The 17,122-nt window shown below is 41.0% G+C and overlaps 1 protein-coding gene across 19 annotated transcripts in view; it reads left to right on the top strand.

Moving 5' to 3' along the window:
* Positions 1 to 17,122, top strand: part of ARHGEF9 (Cdc42 guanine nucleotide exchange factor 9) — a 456,021-nt gene that overhangs the window by 386,921 nt on the left and 51,978 nt on the right. For all 19 annotated transcript variants that reach the window (XM_015104868.3, XM_060407410.1, XM_060407408.1 and 16 more), the window contains 2 exons: positions 5,896 to 6,128; positions 11,582 to 11,711. In XM_015104868.3, the coding sequence (XP_014960354.1) occupies positions 5,896 to 6,128; positions 11,582 to 11,711 (363 nt within the window). The remainder of the gene's footprint in view (positions 1 to 5,895; positions 6,129 to 11,581; positions 11,712 to 17,122) is intronic.

Here is a 17,122-nt window from a genome sequence, read left to right as displayed (position 1 = left end):
CTCCTATTATCTTGCAAAAAAGACCTTACTTTTAAAGCAAATTTCATATATATTTTTAATAATTTTTGAGATTTTTTTAATATTGTATTTTTGAGAGTCTAATGTCTACTCTAGATTTTTAATCTTTGGCTTTTGTATTTGTTATCAATTTTGTACTTTTAAGAATCCAATCTTCAGTACCCATTTTTACTTAGGAGTGTGATTACTGGCTTGATTGTCCTCTCCCCCTTTTGACTCTCCTTTTTCTCCCCCAGGTCACCTCTATCTCCTCCCTTCCCCTTCTCTTCTCTACCCAATTCTGTGAATCTTTTTCAGTATTCCAGGCTGTGGAGAACAGTTCGGGAACTGATTACTAGCTAGATCTGTCTCTCTTCTTTTGACTTCCCCTCTTCTCCTCCTGGTCACCTTTATCACCTTCCTCCCTCTTCTGTTCTCCATGTAACTCTGTAAACCTCTCTGGGTGTCCCTCAGTGTGGAGAATCTTTTCTCCATTAACCTAGATGTTTTATCATTGGTGCAATATAGATGGAGAAGTCTTGAGGCTACTGTAAGAATAAGACTGAAAACCTGAGGCAGGAGGCTTAAATCCAAAACCTGAGAACCCCAGAAAACTCCTGGTTCCAGGGAACATTAAGCAAAAAGAGCTCATCCAAAAGCCTCCATACTTGCTCTGAAACCAAGGTCCACCCAGGCACCAACAAACTCCAGAAGAAGACATACCGCACTAATTTTCCAGCAACACAGGAAAATAGCCCTGAGGATTAATATACAAGCTGCCCAAAGTCACACCAAACACATAGACCTCAAAATTCACTACTGGACACTTCATTGCACTCCAGAGAGAAGAGATCCAGCTCCACACACCAGAACACCGACTCAAGCTTCCCTAACCAGGAAACCTTGATAAGCCACTTGTCCAACCACCCACAGGGAGGAACCTCGACAATAAAGAGGAACCACAAACTTTCAGCATACACAAAGGCCACCCCAAACACAGGAGTCTAAACAAGATGAAAAGGCAGAGATATATTCAGCAGGTAAAGGAACATGATAAATGCCCACCAAACCAAAGAAGAAGAGATAGGGTGGAAATGCAAATTAGTACAGCCATTATGGAGAACCCTGTTGAGATTCTGTAAAAACCTGGAAAATAGAACTGCCATATGACCCAACAATCCCACTGCTGGGCATACACACCAAGGAAACCAGAATTGAAAGAGACACGTGTACCCCAGTGTTCATCACTACACTGTTTACAATATCCAGGACATGGAAGCAACCTAGATGTCCATGGGCAGACGAATGGATGAGAAAGCTGTGGTACTTATACATAGTTAATTATTCCTCAGCCATTAAAAAGAATTCATTTGAATCAGTTCTAATGAGGTGGATGAAACTGGAGCCTATTTTACAGAGTGAAGAAGTCAGAAAGAAAAACACCAATATAGTATATTAACACATATATATGGAATTTAGAAAGATGGTAATGATGACCCTATATGCGAGACAGCAAAAGAGATACAGAAGTATAGAACAGTCTTTTGGATTCTGTGGGAGAAGACAAGGATGGGGTGATTTGAGAGAATAGTGTTGATACAGGTATATTATCATATGTGAAACAGATTGCTAGTCCAGATTTGATGCCCAAGACAGGGTGCTCAGAGGTGATGCACTAGCATGACCCTGAGGGATGGGATGTGGAGGGAGGTGGAGGGGGTTCAGGATGGGGAACACATTTACACCCATGGCTGATTCATGTCAATGTGTGGCAAAAGCCACTACAACATTGTAATGTAATTAGCCTCCATTAAAATAAATAAATTATTTTTTTAACAAAGAAAGAATAGATATGTAAAGTTAAATAGAGTTAGATGAAGAAGATTTATATACATTACAGATTATCTGCAAGGGGAAAAGAACACTAGGGAAAGCAAAAAAAGAATAAATTTAGAAATAACGTAATAGGTTTAAAAAATTACAATTATAAAAAAGAGAAATGAGAAAAAAATGGAAGAAGAAAGAAAAAAGGGGAAAAAAGAAGAAAACTCCACACAACTGCAAAAGCCCAATATAGAGGCAGAGGTTTATAACAACAGTAGAAAGTGTGATTAAATATACACATATAGAGATAGACACATAAGAAAAATCAAAACAATCCAACAAAAATTAACTGCAATATTTTGACCTGGTGAACAAAGGAAACCAAAAATTTTATCTACCAGAACAAAACTAATTAAAGCACAAACTGGAGAACGAAACTAAAGCAAGGTGCCAACTGGGAAATAAAGCAATGAAAGTAAAACTAACAAATATGTTGAGAGGAAAGGAGAGAAAGAAATGAGATATGCAAAGTTAAATAAAGGTAGATGAAGAAGATTTCTATACAATAAACTGCAAGGGGAAAAGAACAGTAGGAAAAGCAAACAAAGGAATAAATGTAGAAAATAATAATGGGTTTAAAAAATTAAAATTAAAAAAGAGAAAAAGGAAAACTCCACAGAACTGCAAACACCCAACGTAGAGGCAGAGTTTTATGACAATAATAAAAAATGTGACTGAGGAAAAAGAAAAAAAAAAACTCCAAAGCTTAATTGGGTTTCTTAGTGCCAATAAAATTGACAACTATAACAGAGGGGAGTAAAAAGAAAAAATAAAATAAAATCCAAAAGAATCTATAGAACAAGTCAAAAAATAAGAGTAATAAATGATTTTCTTGAGTCTGCTGTCAGAGTCCTTTCCCGCTCTGGGAATCACAGTTCACCCTACCTCCCTAGGTTGCCATCCAACACTGTACTGATCTCTGGACCTGCTGTGGGGGCTGCTCAGATTCTAATCTGGTCCTACTCTTGTGTGTTCTTTCCTCCAATGTCCACAGCTATCAGAGCTAGTGCAGTTTCTTTTGTGGGAGCTCTCAATGGTCTTTTATATATTCCATAGACACAGAGTCTGCTTATTTTATCATGTGGATTTAATCTGCAGCTTGTACATCTATTGGGAAGGTTTTGGGTCTTCTTCCTTAGCCACCACACTGCCATTGAGTTTCAATTGTGGCTTTATTTCTACCTCTACACATGTGTCGTCCACTGGGGTTTAGCTCCTGGGGTTTAGCTCCTGAGTTTGCCCTGGAGGGCTTGGGTTTGCCCCTGTGAGGGCCAGGTGTGGAAGTGGTGCATCTGCTTGGGTTGCAGGGGTTCTGGCAGCACCAGGTACTCACGGGGATTGGCAGCTAGGGCAGCAGGTAATATAGTGTTCTAAATGGGTATGGCAACCAGTATTGACCTATAAGTTCCAGTATTCTTGCCTGGAGAACCCCATCTCTGACAGAGAAGCCTGGCATGCCACAGTCTACGGGGTCGCAAAGAGTCAGACAGGACCAAAGCAAACTTGTGTGTGTAAACACAAGAATTTTTTTTTTTTTTTAATCTGTAGCAGCTCTGCCCCAGTGAGAGTTGAGCACTAAGGTGGTACAGCTGCTTGGCTTGCAGGGACCCTGGCAGCACCAAGTGTTCAGGTACACAAACTGCCTCCATGGCAGGAGTTATGGCCCTATCAGTCTTTTTTCAAGCCTCTTGTAGCTGGTGATCAGAAGGCCTCTTTGGCCAGTCTTTCTCCATAGCTCCACCTGTTCAGGCACTTAGAGGGATCCCTTGCTTGGGGTCCTTCTCTGTTGTTTGTCACGTCAGGCACATAGAGAGGCCCCCCTGACTGGAGTCTACTCTGTAGATTGGCGCATTAGGCACTTAAAAGGGCACCCTGGGTGGGGTCCTACTCTGTATTTCAGTGTATGAGGCATCTGATGGGCTAACCTCTCTATTGTTCAGCTGCAGATGCTGGCATGTGGGGAGAGACAGGCTATGGTCAAGGCTCCACCCCCTATGCGTAACTCAGGAGTATCACCTTGCTTCCATGGCTGCCTGGCTTTCCAACTTCCCTCCATAGACATTTCCCCCCATGATCTCCTCCCTCACATCCCCTCGATGTGTCTTTCCACAGTCAACAGCAGCCCTATTACTCCAGAATCCCTAAACTCCAGCTCCCAGCTGCTACACCTTCCAGGGGACCTGCATCCCTGTCCAGGGTATGTATGACTGTGTCAAGGACTGTCTGATTGTCATTCCATTTAGGCTGCCACAGATCAGCTGTTTTACTCTCAGCCTTAAATGTTTCTCCTGTGACTCGGACAGTTGCCCCATTGTGAGGATCAGACCCCTGCTTCAGTTCCCCCACCTGCTGAGGGTAGATCCAGTCCTACTAATACTCCTGTTTTTCCCCCTAGTTTCTTCATTTTACCAAGTTTTGCGTGATTCTATATATTCTTTTCCACTGGTCAGGTACTCCTGTCCACTCTCAGCTGGTGTTCTGCATGCACTTCTGTGTCTGAAGGTGTATTCCTGATGTATCTGTGGAGAGAGATGTACTCCATGTCCACCTACTCCACCACCATCTTGTTATCTCAGCTTCACTCTTTTCTCTGAAGCTTTCACATCTCTTTCAGCCTTTGCAGAATTGAAGGGAGTTAGAATCTTGCTCTGAGTTAGGCTAGTTTGATCTATCCAGACCATTTAACCTTTCTCCATATCAGCAATAAGGTTGTTTTCACTTTCTATCATTTGTGTGTTCACTGGAGTAGCACTTTTAGTGCACTTTTAGTTTCCTTCAAGAATGTTTTCCTTGCATTCACAACTTGGCTAATAACTATTTGGTGCAAGAGTTATAGCTTTTAGCCTGTCTCAGCTTTTGATATGCCTTCCTTCCTAAGTTTAATTATTCCTAGCTTTTGATTTAAAGTTAAAGATATATAATGCTTCCTCTCACTTGAACTCTAGAGATCATTGCAGAATTATAAATTGACTTGACTTCAGTATTGTTGTGTCTTAGGGAAGAGTGAGGCCAGAGAAGAGAGAGAAAGGGGAACAATGGAGTAGGCAGAACACACAACACTTATGTATTGCATTCACGTTGTTATATAGGTTTGTAGCATTCACCAAAAATTACAATATTAACATCAAAGATCACTGATTACAGGTCACCATAACAAATATAATAACAGTGGAGAAGTTTGAAACATTGTAAGAAATACCAAAATGTGGCACAGAGGCATAAAGTGAACAAATGCTATTGGAAAAATGATGCCGATAGACTTGCTCAACCAAGTCTTTCTCCCAAACCTTCAATTTGTGAAAAACATATCAGTGAAGTGCAATAAAGTGAAGTACAGTGAAATGAAAAATGCCATTTACCCAGATTTTGGTATATCATTTGAATATACTCCCCTTACCTTCTCCTCCTCCCTTCTTTACATGTGCACACACACACACACACACACACACACACACACACACACACACACAGTTTTCCTCAGCCGTTTGTGTTTAACTTGCATCCATCACTCCTCTTTACTCCTGAAAATTCCATGGTGTATTTCCTACAGAATATTCTTTGGAGACAATTAGAAACTCTGGATGATGTGATTCATTCAAACAGAAATTTATTATGTTTTCCCAGATTTTCTAGCTTTTCTCAGTGATTAAGTTTCATCTAAAACTATTTAGTCTGCCACTACATGGAATAGACCTCTGACCTACCTCTATGATCCAATGCCCGAATTTTATTATGATATTATATTTTACTATTTGCAGGGTCAGTCTCCTCTCATTAACCTTCTTTTATAGAATTTCCATGCTATTCCTACTTATTTATTTTTATATATGAATTTTTGCAATCAGTTTGTCTAATTCCCAAATAATTTGTTATTATGAATCAGTTTAGAAAAGACTGATGTTTTCATTTTTATATTTCTACATAAGAAGACGGTTTGTCATTCCATATCTCTGGAATTTCTCTTGGAGTCCTCAGTAGCATTTCCTTTTCTCTCTGTCTTTCCTCTGCTCACAGCAAGATGGATTCTGGATATACTCTGAGTACTGTAACAATCACCTGGACGCCTGTATGGAGCTCTCCAAACTGATGAAGGACAGCCGCTACCAACACTTTTTTGAGGCCTGTCGCCTCTTGCAGCAAATGATCGACATTGCTATTGATGGTTTCCTTTTGACGCCAGTACAGAAGATCTGCAAGTATCCCTTACAGTTGGCCGAGCTCCTCAAGTATACCGCCCAGGACCATAGGTAAGGGATTGAGGGAGGCAGTAGTGAAGGAGAGAACTCCTCTACATGTTAGACCTTATTGACAGTATATGTTCTTTTGCCTTTTCTGAGCTGTTAGCTTATATGTACAATGGGATGATGATATATTCTTGCTTACTTCTCAAGACTCGTGTGTGTGTAAAGTGAGGTAGTGTTTATAAGAGTTGTTTATAAATTTGTAAATAAATATATACACAAAATCAATGTGCATCATAATTGTACCACTTAAGACACTGTCTTCAGGAAGCTTATAGCCTGGTCCTTAGTCCTGAATTCAGCCAGGTGAAGGTGTTTGGCTGTTCAGTCATGTCCAACTCTTTGCAATCCCATGGACTATAGCCCGCCAGGCACCTCTGTCCATGGGATTTTCCAGGTAGGAATACAGGAGTGGGTTGTCATTTTCTTCTCCAGGGGATGTTCCCAACCCAGGGAGCGAAACTGCATCCCCTGTGTCTCCTACATTGGCAGATAGATTCTTTATCACTCCCTCACCTTGCGAAATTAGCCAAGGGAACCAACTTTTTATTCTCTGCTTGATAGAGTCAAATATCCTGGTAACAGACTACTCAGCTTGTACTGACCTTAGAATTCTTCTGAAAGGCTACATTCCTGGACTTCTTTAGTCTTTCCCTCCCTCTTCTGCCTCATCCTAACTGTACCCTCCCCTTAGATCCAGAGCATTACTAGGGGGAAATAGACTGGAGAATTCCCCTGAAGTTTTTAAAAATTTTTTCAGTATTTTCAAGAAAACCCCAAAAGGATGAAAGAGCTTTATTTATCTCTCTGAATGGAAATAGTACTTCTGATCCCCTATTAGTAAGGTATGTACTGGAAGTTGGGCTTTCCAGGTGGATCAATGATAAAGGATCTGCCTGCTAAGCAGGAGATGCAGGTTCCATCCCTGGGTCAGGAAGATTTCCTGGAGAAGAAAATGGCAACCCACTCTAGTATTCTTGCCTAGGAAATCCCATGATCAGAGAAGCTTGGTGGTCACAGAGTCAGACATAACTGAGGGACTAAACCACTGTACTGGGAGCTATCTCCAGCAATAGGAGTGGCCTACGTAAGCCATCTCCTAGTTTTGCATATCATTTACTTCATGACCTAGAACCCCCAGGCTATTTATAGCATGCTTTTGATTGATAGTAAATATCTGACCTTAGGTTTGTTGGCCCAGCTCTCAACTCTCCTCCTGATTAAGCACTCCAAGAATAAAGAAGGCCTTTGCCCAATTTCCTTTAGTTTTTGTCTCATCCTCATCAGGCTCATATCTTACTTTCATTTAACTTTGTTGCCTAGTTTCCTTGGAGCTGACTTCCAGACTTAGTTGCATAAGGCCATGTGTGGGGGTCAGCTGGCTTTATGTCAAGCTTCTAGGTCAATCTCTAGGTTCATTTTTAAGTTGATATTGTTTCTTTAGCAAATCATGGGTCACGTGCTCCAGTGTTTCTGAAGCCCTGGACAGATTCAGATTTGAAACCAAATGTGACAACAGTGAGCTCTCCCTTTGTGTAAGTAACACCACCAGTGATAGCTCTGCCTTCCTTGATCCATTGGCTGTGAGGGAAGTAGGTATAGAAAGATTTTGCAAAAGAAGACTCTGTGTTCTCTTCTCCTTGATTCTGTTTACTGGCTGGTGGGTGGGAGTACTCAGACATGAAACTTGGAGGTGAATAAATCTCACTTAAAAGATTTAATATAGCCCATTACCAAAACTGAGTCCCAACTTTTCAAAGGAGAAGACTTGTGAGAGCTAATAGGATACTGAAAAACCCCCACTAAATTAAAAATAAAAATGAAAAAGCATTTATGGCCCTAAAATGGGAAGGGCCTTAAAGGAAGTTTTTCTAGTCAGACTTCCTCTATCTGTGGCTGAAGAGACTGAGTCCCAAAGAAAGAAAATGACAAAGAAGAAGTCTGTGGCATAGCAGGGACACAAAGTATGGACAGTGGTCTGGGAGCCTAGCTTTTTACAGAGTTCTCCAAGTGCCCAGGAAGATTTGTGAGCCATTATATTACACAGTCTGGAAGGCCTTTTCTAGTTCTGCCCGCTCATGATGTGATGAATTTAAATGACCCCCACAGGTATATTTCAAGGTGATAAGTGACCAGAAACAGCCACTATTGTACCCAAATCTCAGTGAAGCAGCTTTCAGACCAATGGTTCTAAAATCAGTATATTCAAAGTGATTCTCAAATGTTTTTATATCACAGCTCATCTCCTGCCTACTCCTAAGTATCTGTTCCATGGAACCTACCTAGCAGGAGGCTCTAAAAATCAAACTTATGGACTGATGATATTAATTATGTAAATTATGTATTTGCATAGGTGCTTTTAAAAGTCCTCCAAATGTATTTTTAATATAAATTTATTTATTTTAATTGGTTAATTACCTTACAATATTGTATTGGTTTTGCCATATATCAACATGAATCCGCCACAGGTATACATGTGTTCCCCATCCTGAATCCCCCTCCCTCCTCCCTCCCCATACCATCCCTCTGGGTCGTCTCAGTGCACCAGCCCCAAGCACCCAGTATCATGCATCGAACCTGGACTGGCTGTCCATTTTTTTTTCTTTTTATTATTACTATTATTATTATTATTTTTACTTTACAATATTGTGTTGGTTTTGCCACACATGAACATGAATCCTGGTGATTTGTTTTTAAAACACAGCCAAAAACTATTTTAGTCTTTTAGGCCAAAGCAATCCTAAGGCCTTTTTGGGTTTAGTGGGAGTCAATAAGATAGAATATCTCCCTGGGATTTGCCATTCCTATACTCCTTCACCTTGTGAGTGGAACCCCTGCCTCAAGGCCTTTTATCCCTCTTTGTCTCCTCCTCTTCCAGCCCCAGGCACTAGCGTGCTGAGAGAATGTTTCAGCCAGTGGCAGGCTACATCAATCCCTGTCCTCATTTGGGGTGACCCACTGAACCTAGCACTATCCCCAGACCATGGACAGTTCCTTCTTTCCGGCCTCAGGAAGCTGTATCAAGGTGATAGCTCCTGCACTGCATGTCAGAGTAGCTTGGATTTGAAGGCAATTTGAGGCTACTGCCAGGTTGAAGGCTTAGGAACATAGATATTCAGTTAGGTAAGTCTGAAATGTAGGCAGTCAGAGTAGTTTATGAGGGAGAAGATTAGATGGATAGAGAATGATAAGTGAAGAATAATGCTACCTTTGTTTACAGAAGGGTGACATATCTTCACCGCCCCCTACCCAACCTTGCTTAAGCTGACAAGAAGGAAGGCTCTGTGCAAGAGGGAGGTTAGCTGACCTGTCTAGAACAAGACAATCTTGGTTCAATCAGTCTCCTCACTAGGATGCTGGACTCAGACCCCCTCTTGGAAGTCTGAGGGCTCTGAGCAGGGTTCAGGCTAGATCGCAGCTATTTATTGATTGACAGTATGGCACAGTGGCAGTGATAAATTCATGGCTGAGTAGTACATGGGGTCAGGTAGAGCATTTTCATACCAGTACTGTCCAATGAGACTTTGTACAGTGATGAAAACATTCTATATCTGTGAGGTTTAATATAGTAGACACTGTTGGCATATGGATATTGAGAACTGAGAAATATAGCTGGTGCAACTAAATAAAATTTAAAATTTTGTTTAATTTTAATTAAATGTGGCTAGTGGCTACCATATATAGAGTGTAACTCTATGCTTTATTTCCCAGAAGTTGGCTTAAGGCATTTTCCTGATGCTCTCAAATCAGACAGTGGAATAACATGAGCCTAAACAATGGGGTGCTTATTTATGTCAGGAGCTTCTGCCCTGCAACTACCCCTTCTGTCATTACCCTACCCTGCTTCTAAATGACAGGCTAAGATAGTCTTGCCAGAGCAAAACTTTGACAGTTTTACAGAGCACAGTAGTTACACTATAGATTGGAGCAAGTAACTGTAAAATGTTGTAATGCAATAGGAACAAATATAATATTTTGTGGTTGGTTCTGAGAAGTCAACAATTCAAGGACCAACTGGGAGAAAAACAGCTTCTAGAAAGCATATTTGTGAGTTCAGTATGAGTCAGAAGTGAGATCAATAAGAAAAACTGGTAATAGCCAACATTCATTAGGCTCAGAATAAAAAATAGTTTTTGGTGCGTGTGTGTGTGTGTGAGCACACGTGCATGTTAACAGAGTTGTCTTGAGACAGAATGGACTGCTTAGGATATGTAGTGAGTATCTTGTTACTGGGGGTGATAAGATGTAGTAACATTTGAAGACTATAGTCTGGAAGGTATGCAGAGAAAAGACTGGAGCAAGGGAAGCCAGATAAGAGGAGGCATCTGCCCTGGCAGTTACAACTCCCTTTCTCCTGTGCTTATGTTTGATCTACCACTCCACAGCTCAATATATTAGGAAAGATAAAGACAGTTGCTGTGCTCTTCTCTTCTTTCCAGTTGGTGCTGGGACAGTGAGCAGGTTAGTGACCACAAAGCATGTTCAGCTTCTCTAAGGAAAAGTTAGTTAAGACTGAACCATAACTCGTCCTCCTGCCTTCTCAGTTTATAGTAATTACACCAAATATCTGGGGTTTCACTTTCAACATGCTTTTCACAGGAGCTATTTGATTGGAAATTAGAGCAGACAAGCAGAGAAAACTTGGCAGGGTGATATAACCTTTAACAAGTGGGCCATCCAAAGTCCCAGGAAAATGGGATTAGGATTATACTTCTGAGTTAGAGGTTTTGAGAGACTACCCATATAACATCTATACTAGAGAAATGTTTCCTTTGTATTAATAATACTACTAACATTTGTTATAAGCCAAGAGTAAAACCATTGTCATGGATTAATAAAAGTTCAACAAATTCTACTGTAATTCTCCCCCATTCTACAGATAAAATATATGAGTCACTGAGAAGATAAATGTGATTTGTGAAAGACCACACCACTTGTCAGTGACTAAAGTCTGATTTGTGTCCAAGGAGTATATCTCTGTGAGGGAAAGGTTTGGATGTTATTTTATAGTTACTTTGGGCAGAGTTCCCTAGAAATAGGTGCTAGAACAGATGATAAAGTTGTCTGGACTATGCCATGTGTAAAGCTCCCTTCTTGATCCTTGGCGAGTATGGAGCTTGTCCTTATGATCCAAGATGGCTGGAAGAACTTCAGCCTTCACATCTAAATTCTAAGCATCAGGATGAAGTAAGGACCAAAGAAAGGCCTTCTGTCTTTCTTAAAGGAGATTTCTCAAAAGTTCTGCCTAACATTTCTATTTATATATCACTTAACTGAACTAGATCACCTAAATCACCTCTTGGAAATGTATTCCTTTACTCCACATGGCATGAATTCCATCTGAAAATGAGGGCTCTATTGCTAAGTAGGAACAGGAGAATGGATGTTAAGGTTAACACCTAGCACATTGGTTCTATGGCACATTAACTCATCCAACTTGTAATTTTGTGTCTTCACAGTGACTACAGATATGTGGCAGCTGCTCTGGCTGTCATGAGAAATGTGACTCAGCAGATCAATGAACGCAAGCGTCGCTTGGAGAATATTGACAAGATTGCACAGTGGCAGGCCTCTGTTCTAGACTGGGAGGTAGGACACTTTCACCAGCAGGGACACTGGAGAGTTCAAATACCTTAGCCAGAACCTCACATTTTAACCAAAAATTTTAAAAAAAAGAGTAATAATATTTGAAAAGCAGGAGCAAGGATTTAGATTAGAGCCAAGGCAAAACTCACTGCTAATGAGAGGTGTGTAAGTCATGCCCGACTCTTAGTGACCCCATGGACTGCAGCCTACCAGGCTCTTTCGTCCATGGGATTTTCCAGGCAAGAGTACTGGAGTGGCAAGGAAGAGGCAATCTTAAGCCTCGTGGTCATAGTGTAAAATTGAGTCAGTTCCCCATTCCAGTGGCCTCCACATAGGTATAATTTCCTGTAATTTGAGAGGTAGTATTCCTCTAACTTCTCATATAGTTTAGCACATTCTGAGGGGATTAAATATCAGCCTTAGAGTTACTTAACCAAGATCCAGAAAAAAAATCATCTTTCCTTTGTTCTGCGACCTCTGTTCCTCTTTAATGTAAATGGATGGAAATGTCCAGTTCTGAGCAGTGGGCATATTTTTGAGTCTTATTTGAAGGATAGTGTCCCCATATAGAATAGAAAACAGAAGTGATTCTTTGAGATTCAGGGAAAGGAAGGAAACATCTAAAGAGACCTTCTCGCTCATAAGAAGCCAGCACTGGCACATATTTATTAGAAAATCACAGATTCTCTTTCCCTTTGTCTGATTTGCTTTGGCTAGTTGCCTGATCAAATGACCTCTAGCAAGCCCATAAAGTCTCAGGTACTCTGAAACTTTGGCTGGCTAGCAGGTCTCTTTTTATCTACCCTTGATGGGATTCTCTGTAATACAAGTTTCCCAGCAGCAATTGACTTTCTCTCCCATGGAACATTTTTCCCCTTTCCAATACTTGGAAGACTTTCTAATTCCTCCATGTGCTCTGAGCCGCCAGTCCCTGCATCTGGGGTCATACAATACCAAGAATAGCTTGAAATTCTTTGCCCTGCTCAGGAAGCTTCAGTCACACCCAACTTGAAAGCACTGAACTATAATTTAAAGATTCAGCATCTCAGAAAGAATTTTATATGTTTATGTCTATAGGTCGAGGGGGAGAGAGAAACAAAAAGGCAAATCTGAGGTAGGATTGATAGGAGGCAGTTGCTCTCTCCCTCTTTTGTAAGCATGATTGATTTGTCCTCTAATCTCTTCTAAGCCCACACAACCCTGCTTGACAAAGCACTTATTTATTTAAGTTAGTTAGAAGAAAAATTCTTTGTGGTTAACTTTTCAGACTCTGTGGTCACTGTGGAACTTACCAGATACAGAGAGGTTGCCCTCTAGGAAGGCTTTTCTTTAGCAAGGCCTGTTGGGTACATTTCAGAAGCCAGGCCCAAAGTTTTGATCAAGTGTACCATATCTAGTCTTAAATACTTCTAGAGTGTCAGTGTCACTAGGGGTTTTAGTGAATTCCCTGAGCAACAATCCTGGTCATGCTTATGCACATGTGTGTGCATATACATACACATGCACACCTTGTAATGATGGTGAAAGTCTGAGAAGCCTATTCCTCAGCAAGGCCAAATAGCAAATCAATGACAAAACTAAAACTTGAAACTAGTCTCCAAATTCTTTTTTTTTTTTTTGAGATACAAATACAAGCACTTTGTTTTAAAAAGTAAACACAAAAGATAGATAAATTCAAAAGTGTTTAAATACTTCCATTTTGAATAATTCAATTAAGAGGGTATTCTTTTCACTGCTGCACCACATACACTTGTAGCCTTCTGCTTCCTGAAGCCCAGTTGCTGTCCTTTATGATATTTACAGGGACTTGTTTCTGCAGTAAAGTATCCATATCTAAGAAAGAGTAAAACTGTCTTGGTGGGGGTGGAATCCAAATCCCGGTAAGGCTAAAGGTGGATGAGTGCCGGGGCCTCCTCCAGAAAGAAACAGGATATGTCTGTTCCATGGCTGGTTGGCTCTTGGCTTAGGTGGCCCAAGCTCACTGGATCCTTTCGTTGTATATTCCACCTACCCAAGCAGTTCAACAGGCAGAGAAAAGCTCTGCCAGCTTGCCAGCTTGGTGGGGGCTGCTGTGGACAAGCCTTGCACATCAAGAAAATGAAGCAGTGCTTTTCTCTTTTCGCTACTCCATTACCTCCTCCAGATGTTTGAAAAAACAAGGTAGCTGTTAAAAACATCTACAGAATAATTCAAGTTTAATTTGTCAAATGAGAAAGAACAGTCATAGAAGGAACCTTCAGAGCTTAATATCCCTTGAAGAGAAATTAGGAAAGAGGGTGGACAGTTGGTAGTATACAGGCAATAGAAATTGTTGCCTTCTCAATAAATCAGAGCATTTGGCTAGAGAGCAGGAGATCTTGTATTATATCCACACCTAGCCCTCCCTTAACTTATTTTGTAAACATTTTGGGTCTTTTTGCCCACCTCCCGTTACCATCCCTGTTCCCTGTCAACCTATGGGGCTTAGAATTCTTTGAGTACCCTCTGCTCTGCCTCACCCTCTAGGGCTCCTAAAAGTCAGTATCAGTATCACCTATACTTCTAAATAATAAGTACCTTGGACAGCTTAGGGGAGCCACAGGAAGAAGAACCTGTACCCAAGAATTATAATTTCTTGGAAATTTCTAATTTCTCTGATGCTGATATTTGTTTAAGCTGTCACTTTGGTACCCTTCACATGCATTAGATCCACTTGAAAGGAAGGAAGAAGGAGCATATCTGTGACAGCTTCTTTTTATCTTTTTAATTTTTTTCTGGAGATTTTTACCAGGATCCCAAATTTGAAGCTCGTGTTTAGGAACTTGATGTGTGTAGTTGTCATTACTTGTTCATAACACCCCTCCCCTCAACAGCCTGGTTGTATAATACTCAAGAGCATGTTCTAGTTTACCATCGGACTTCTGAATCCAAAGAATTTAGAGGAAACACAAAAGCCAAATGTGATGGAGGCAGCAGAAACATCTACTTACAAGCTAAAGTGACTGGATGAAGCATGCTCCTTGGACCATTAGATAAAATGTGGAGCTGAATGTATTTGTTACTTCCCTGCCCTCCTGCCAGCAGGAAGAATCAAAAATAAACTATGAGAATAATAGCATTTCCCTTGTCCTTCTCTCCCTTGATGTTCTCAGGGCACAGCCCCACAGGAGATAATTAGCCTGTAATTAGAATGAGATGCTAGATACTGAAATATCGAGATGAATGAGATGTGGCCTTGGCTATCCAGTGAGGGCAAATATATCCTAGGAAGAGCAAAATCGTGGAAGAATAGAAGAAAACAGAAGGCGTGTAGGGGAAGAGGAGGTAAGAAGTGATTGCACTTGAAGGGTCAAGGCAAAGAACTATGTGGTGCAAGTGGGGCAGAAGGGCAAAGCAGAGAGCTCTAAACTCTAAGGTCTCTCTCCCTTACATGAACTGATTTGATGCTCTCAAACAGCCATGTAAAGTGGGTCAAACAGAAATCCTTGTATTAGCCACGATGTTTAAATGAGGAAGCATATTGATGGTAATTAAGCTGCTTCCCAAGGAAGTGAGTTGGTGGCAGCACTGGCCCCAGAACCTAAGTACTTGACATTCCCACCTTAGAAATCTTCCAAGGCAGCTGGTTGTTCCATTATGGGATCATTATTTTGCTGTGGTTTGATGGTTTAAAGCATGACAATTAGAGGGACTCTGTCCTATATTCTTCCACTTTGGCCATATTACTTCTAATTTCTCTGACATTGGTTTAGGAGTAAATAAGAGTACCTCCCTTATTCATCAGAGGGCAGACAGAATGAAAACCACAATCACAGAAAACTAACCAAACAGCACATGGATCACAACCTCGTCTGATTCAATGAAATTATGAGCCATGCTGTGTAGGGCCACCCAAGATGGACAGAATATGGTGGAGAGTTCTGACAAAATGTGGTCTCCTGGAGAAGGGAGTGGCAAGCCATTACAGTATTCTTGCCTTGAGAACCCCATGTCAGCTCAATTTAGTCACTCAGTCATGTCTGACTCTTTGGAAAGAAAAGCTATGACCAACCTAGACAGCATATTACAAAGCAGAGACATTACCTTGCCAACAAAGGTCCACCCAGTCAAAGCTATGGTTTTTCCACTAGTCATGTATGGATGTGAGAATAGGACCATGAAGAAAGCTGAGTGCCAAAAAACTGATGTTTTTGTATTGTGTTGAAAGCTCTTGAGAGTCCCTTGGACTGCAAGGAAATTAAACCAGTCAATCCTAAAGGAAATCAGCCCTGAATATTCATTGGAAGGACTGATGTTGAAGCTGAAGTTCCAATACTTTGGCCACTTGATGCGAAGAACTGTCTCATTGGTAAAGACCCTGATGATTGAAGGCAGGAGAAGAAGGGGACAGCAGTAGATGGGATTGTTGAATGGCATCACCGACTCGATGGACTTGAGTCTGAGTAAGCTCCGGTATTTGGTGATGGACAGGAAAGCCTGGCATGCTGCAGTCCATGGGGTTGCAAAGAGTCAGACGTGACTGAACTGAACTGAACTGAACAGTACATTCCTTATTGGGTTATGAGTATTAATAGGAGCATGTGGCACAAGATTCGGGGCACACAGTAATATTCAAGATAATAGCTATCATTATGTGGAATGTACTTTTCTAAGCACTTTGTATATTATATAATTCTTACAACAGCCAGATGAGATTGGTCATATTATTATCATCATTTTAAATGAGGAAACTGAGGAACAGAGAACATAAGAGAGTTACCTGACAACAGTCAGCTTGGTGAGCACAGAGGTGTATTTATTCAAGTTTCCTTCTTGTTAGAATGATACCAAGTGGCACTCATGGCTAGTACTTAGAACAGAATTGATAGAACTGGGGTACTCCTCACTGGTAGAGTGGGTGGACCAGATGGCAATGAACAGTACCCTTGATCTGATCATCCTCAGCTTAGCAAATTATGCCTTTAAAAGTCATCCTGGGCATCTTTGTATAGCATTGGCCCCCTTTATACCTTTCTTTTACTTCATACATGTTTAAAATGGATTTTAACACATGTTCCTGGCCTGCCTCAAGTTGGGGCATGGATGAGTGGTACCACTTTCAGCTTCCCATCCCTCCAACACTAAAACCTCGCATGGCCCCCACACTCTCAAGGATTCTTTTCCTAGTCCTGGGCCTCCAGAGGTTCTGGGTTAGTATGTGGGCCCGCCAAGGAGGGGTGTTTACCAAAATTCCAAGGACCCCCTAGGCTGTTGTCTGGAGTCACACTAGTATCACTGAGCTTTCTTTTTGAGATTGTATTATTAGAAAATATTTCCACCAAGCTCCTGTTTTTCTTCCTATCTCTTAGACTGAAAAAAAAGTGGTATGCTCAAGAATACCATTTCTAGCTACCCCTCTCTTTGTGCCACTGCCTTTCCTAGGTTGTTTGCCTCTG

Source organism: Ovis aries, chromosome X (assembly GCF_016772045.2).
Source record: "Ovis aries strain OAR_USU_Benz2616 breed Rambouillet chromosome X, ARS-UI_Ramb_v3.0, whole genome shotgun sequence".
NCBI classification, from domain to species: domain Eukaryota; kingdom Metazoa; phylum Chordata; class Mammalia; order Artiodactyla; family Bovidae; genus Ovis; species Ovis aries.
Note: the sequence above shows the minus strand (reverse complement) of the source record. Positions and strands in the feature narration are given on the sequence as shown.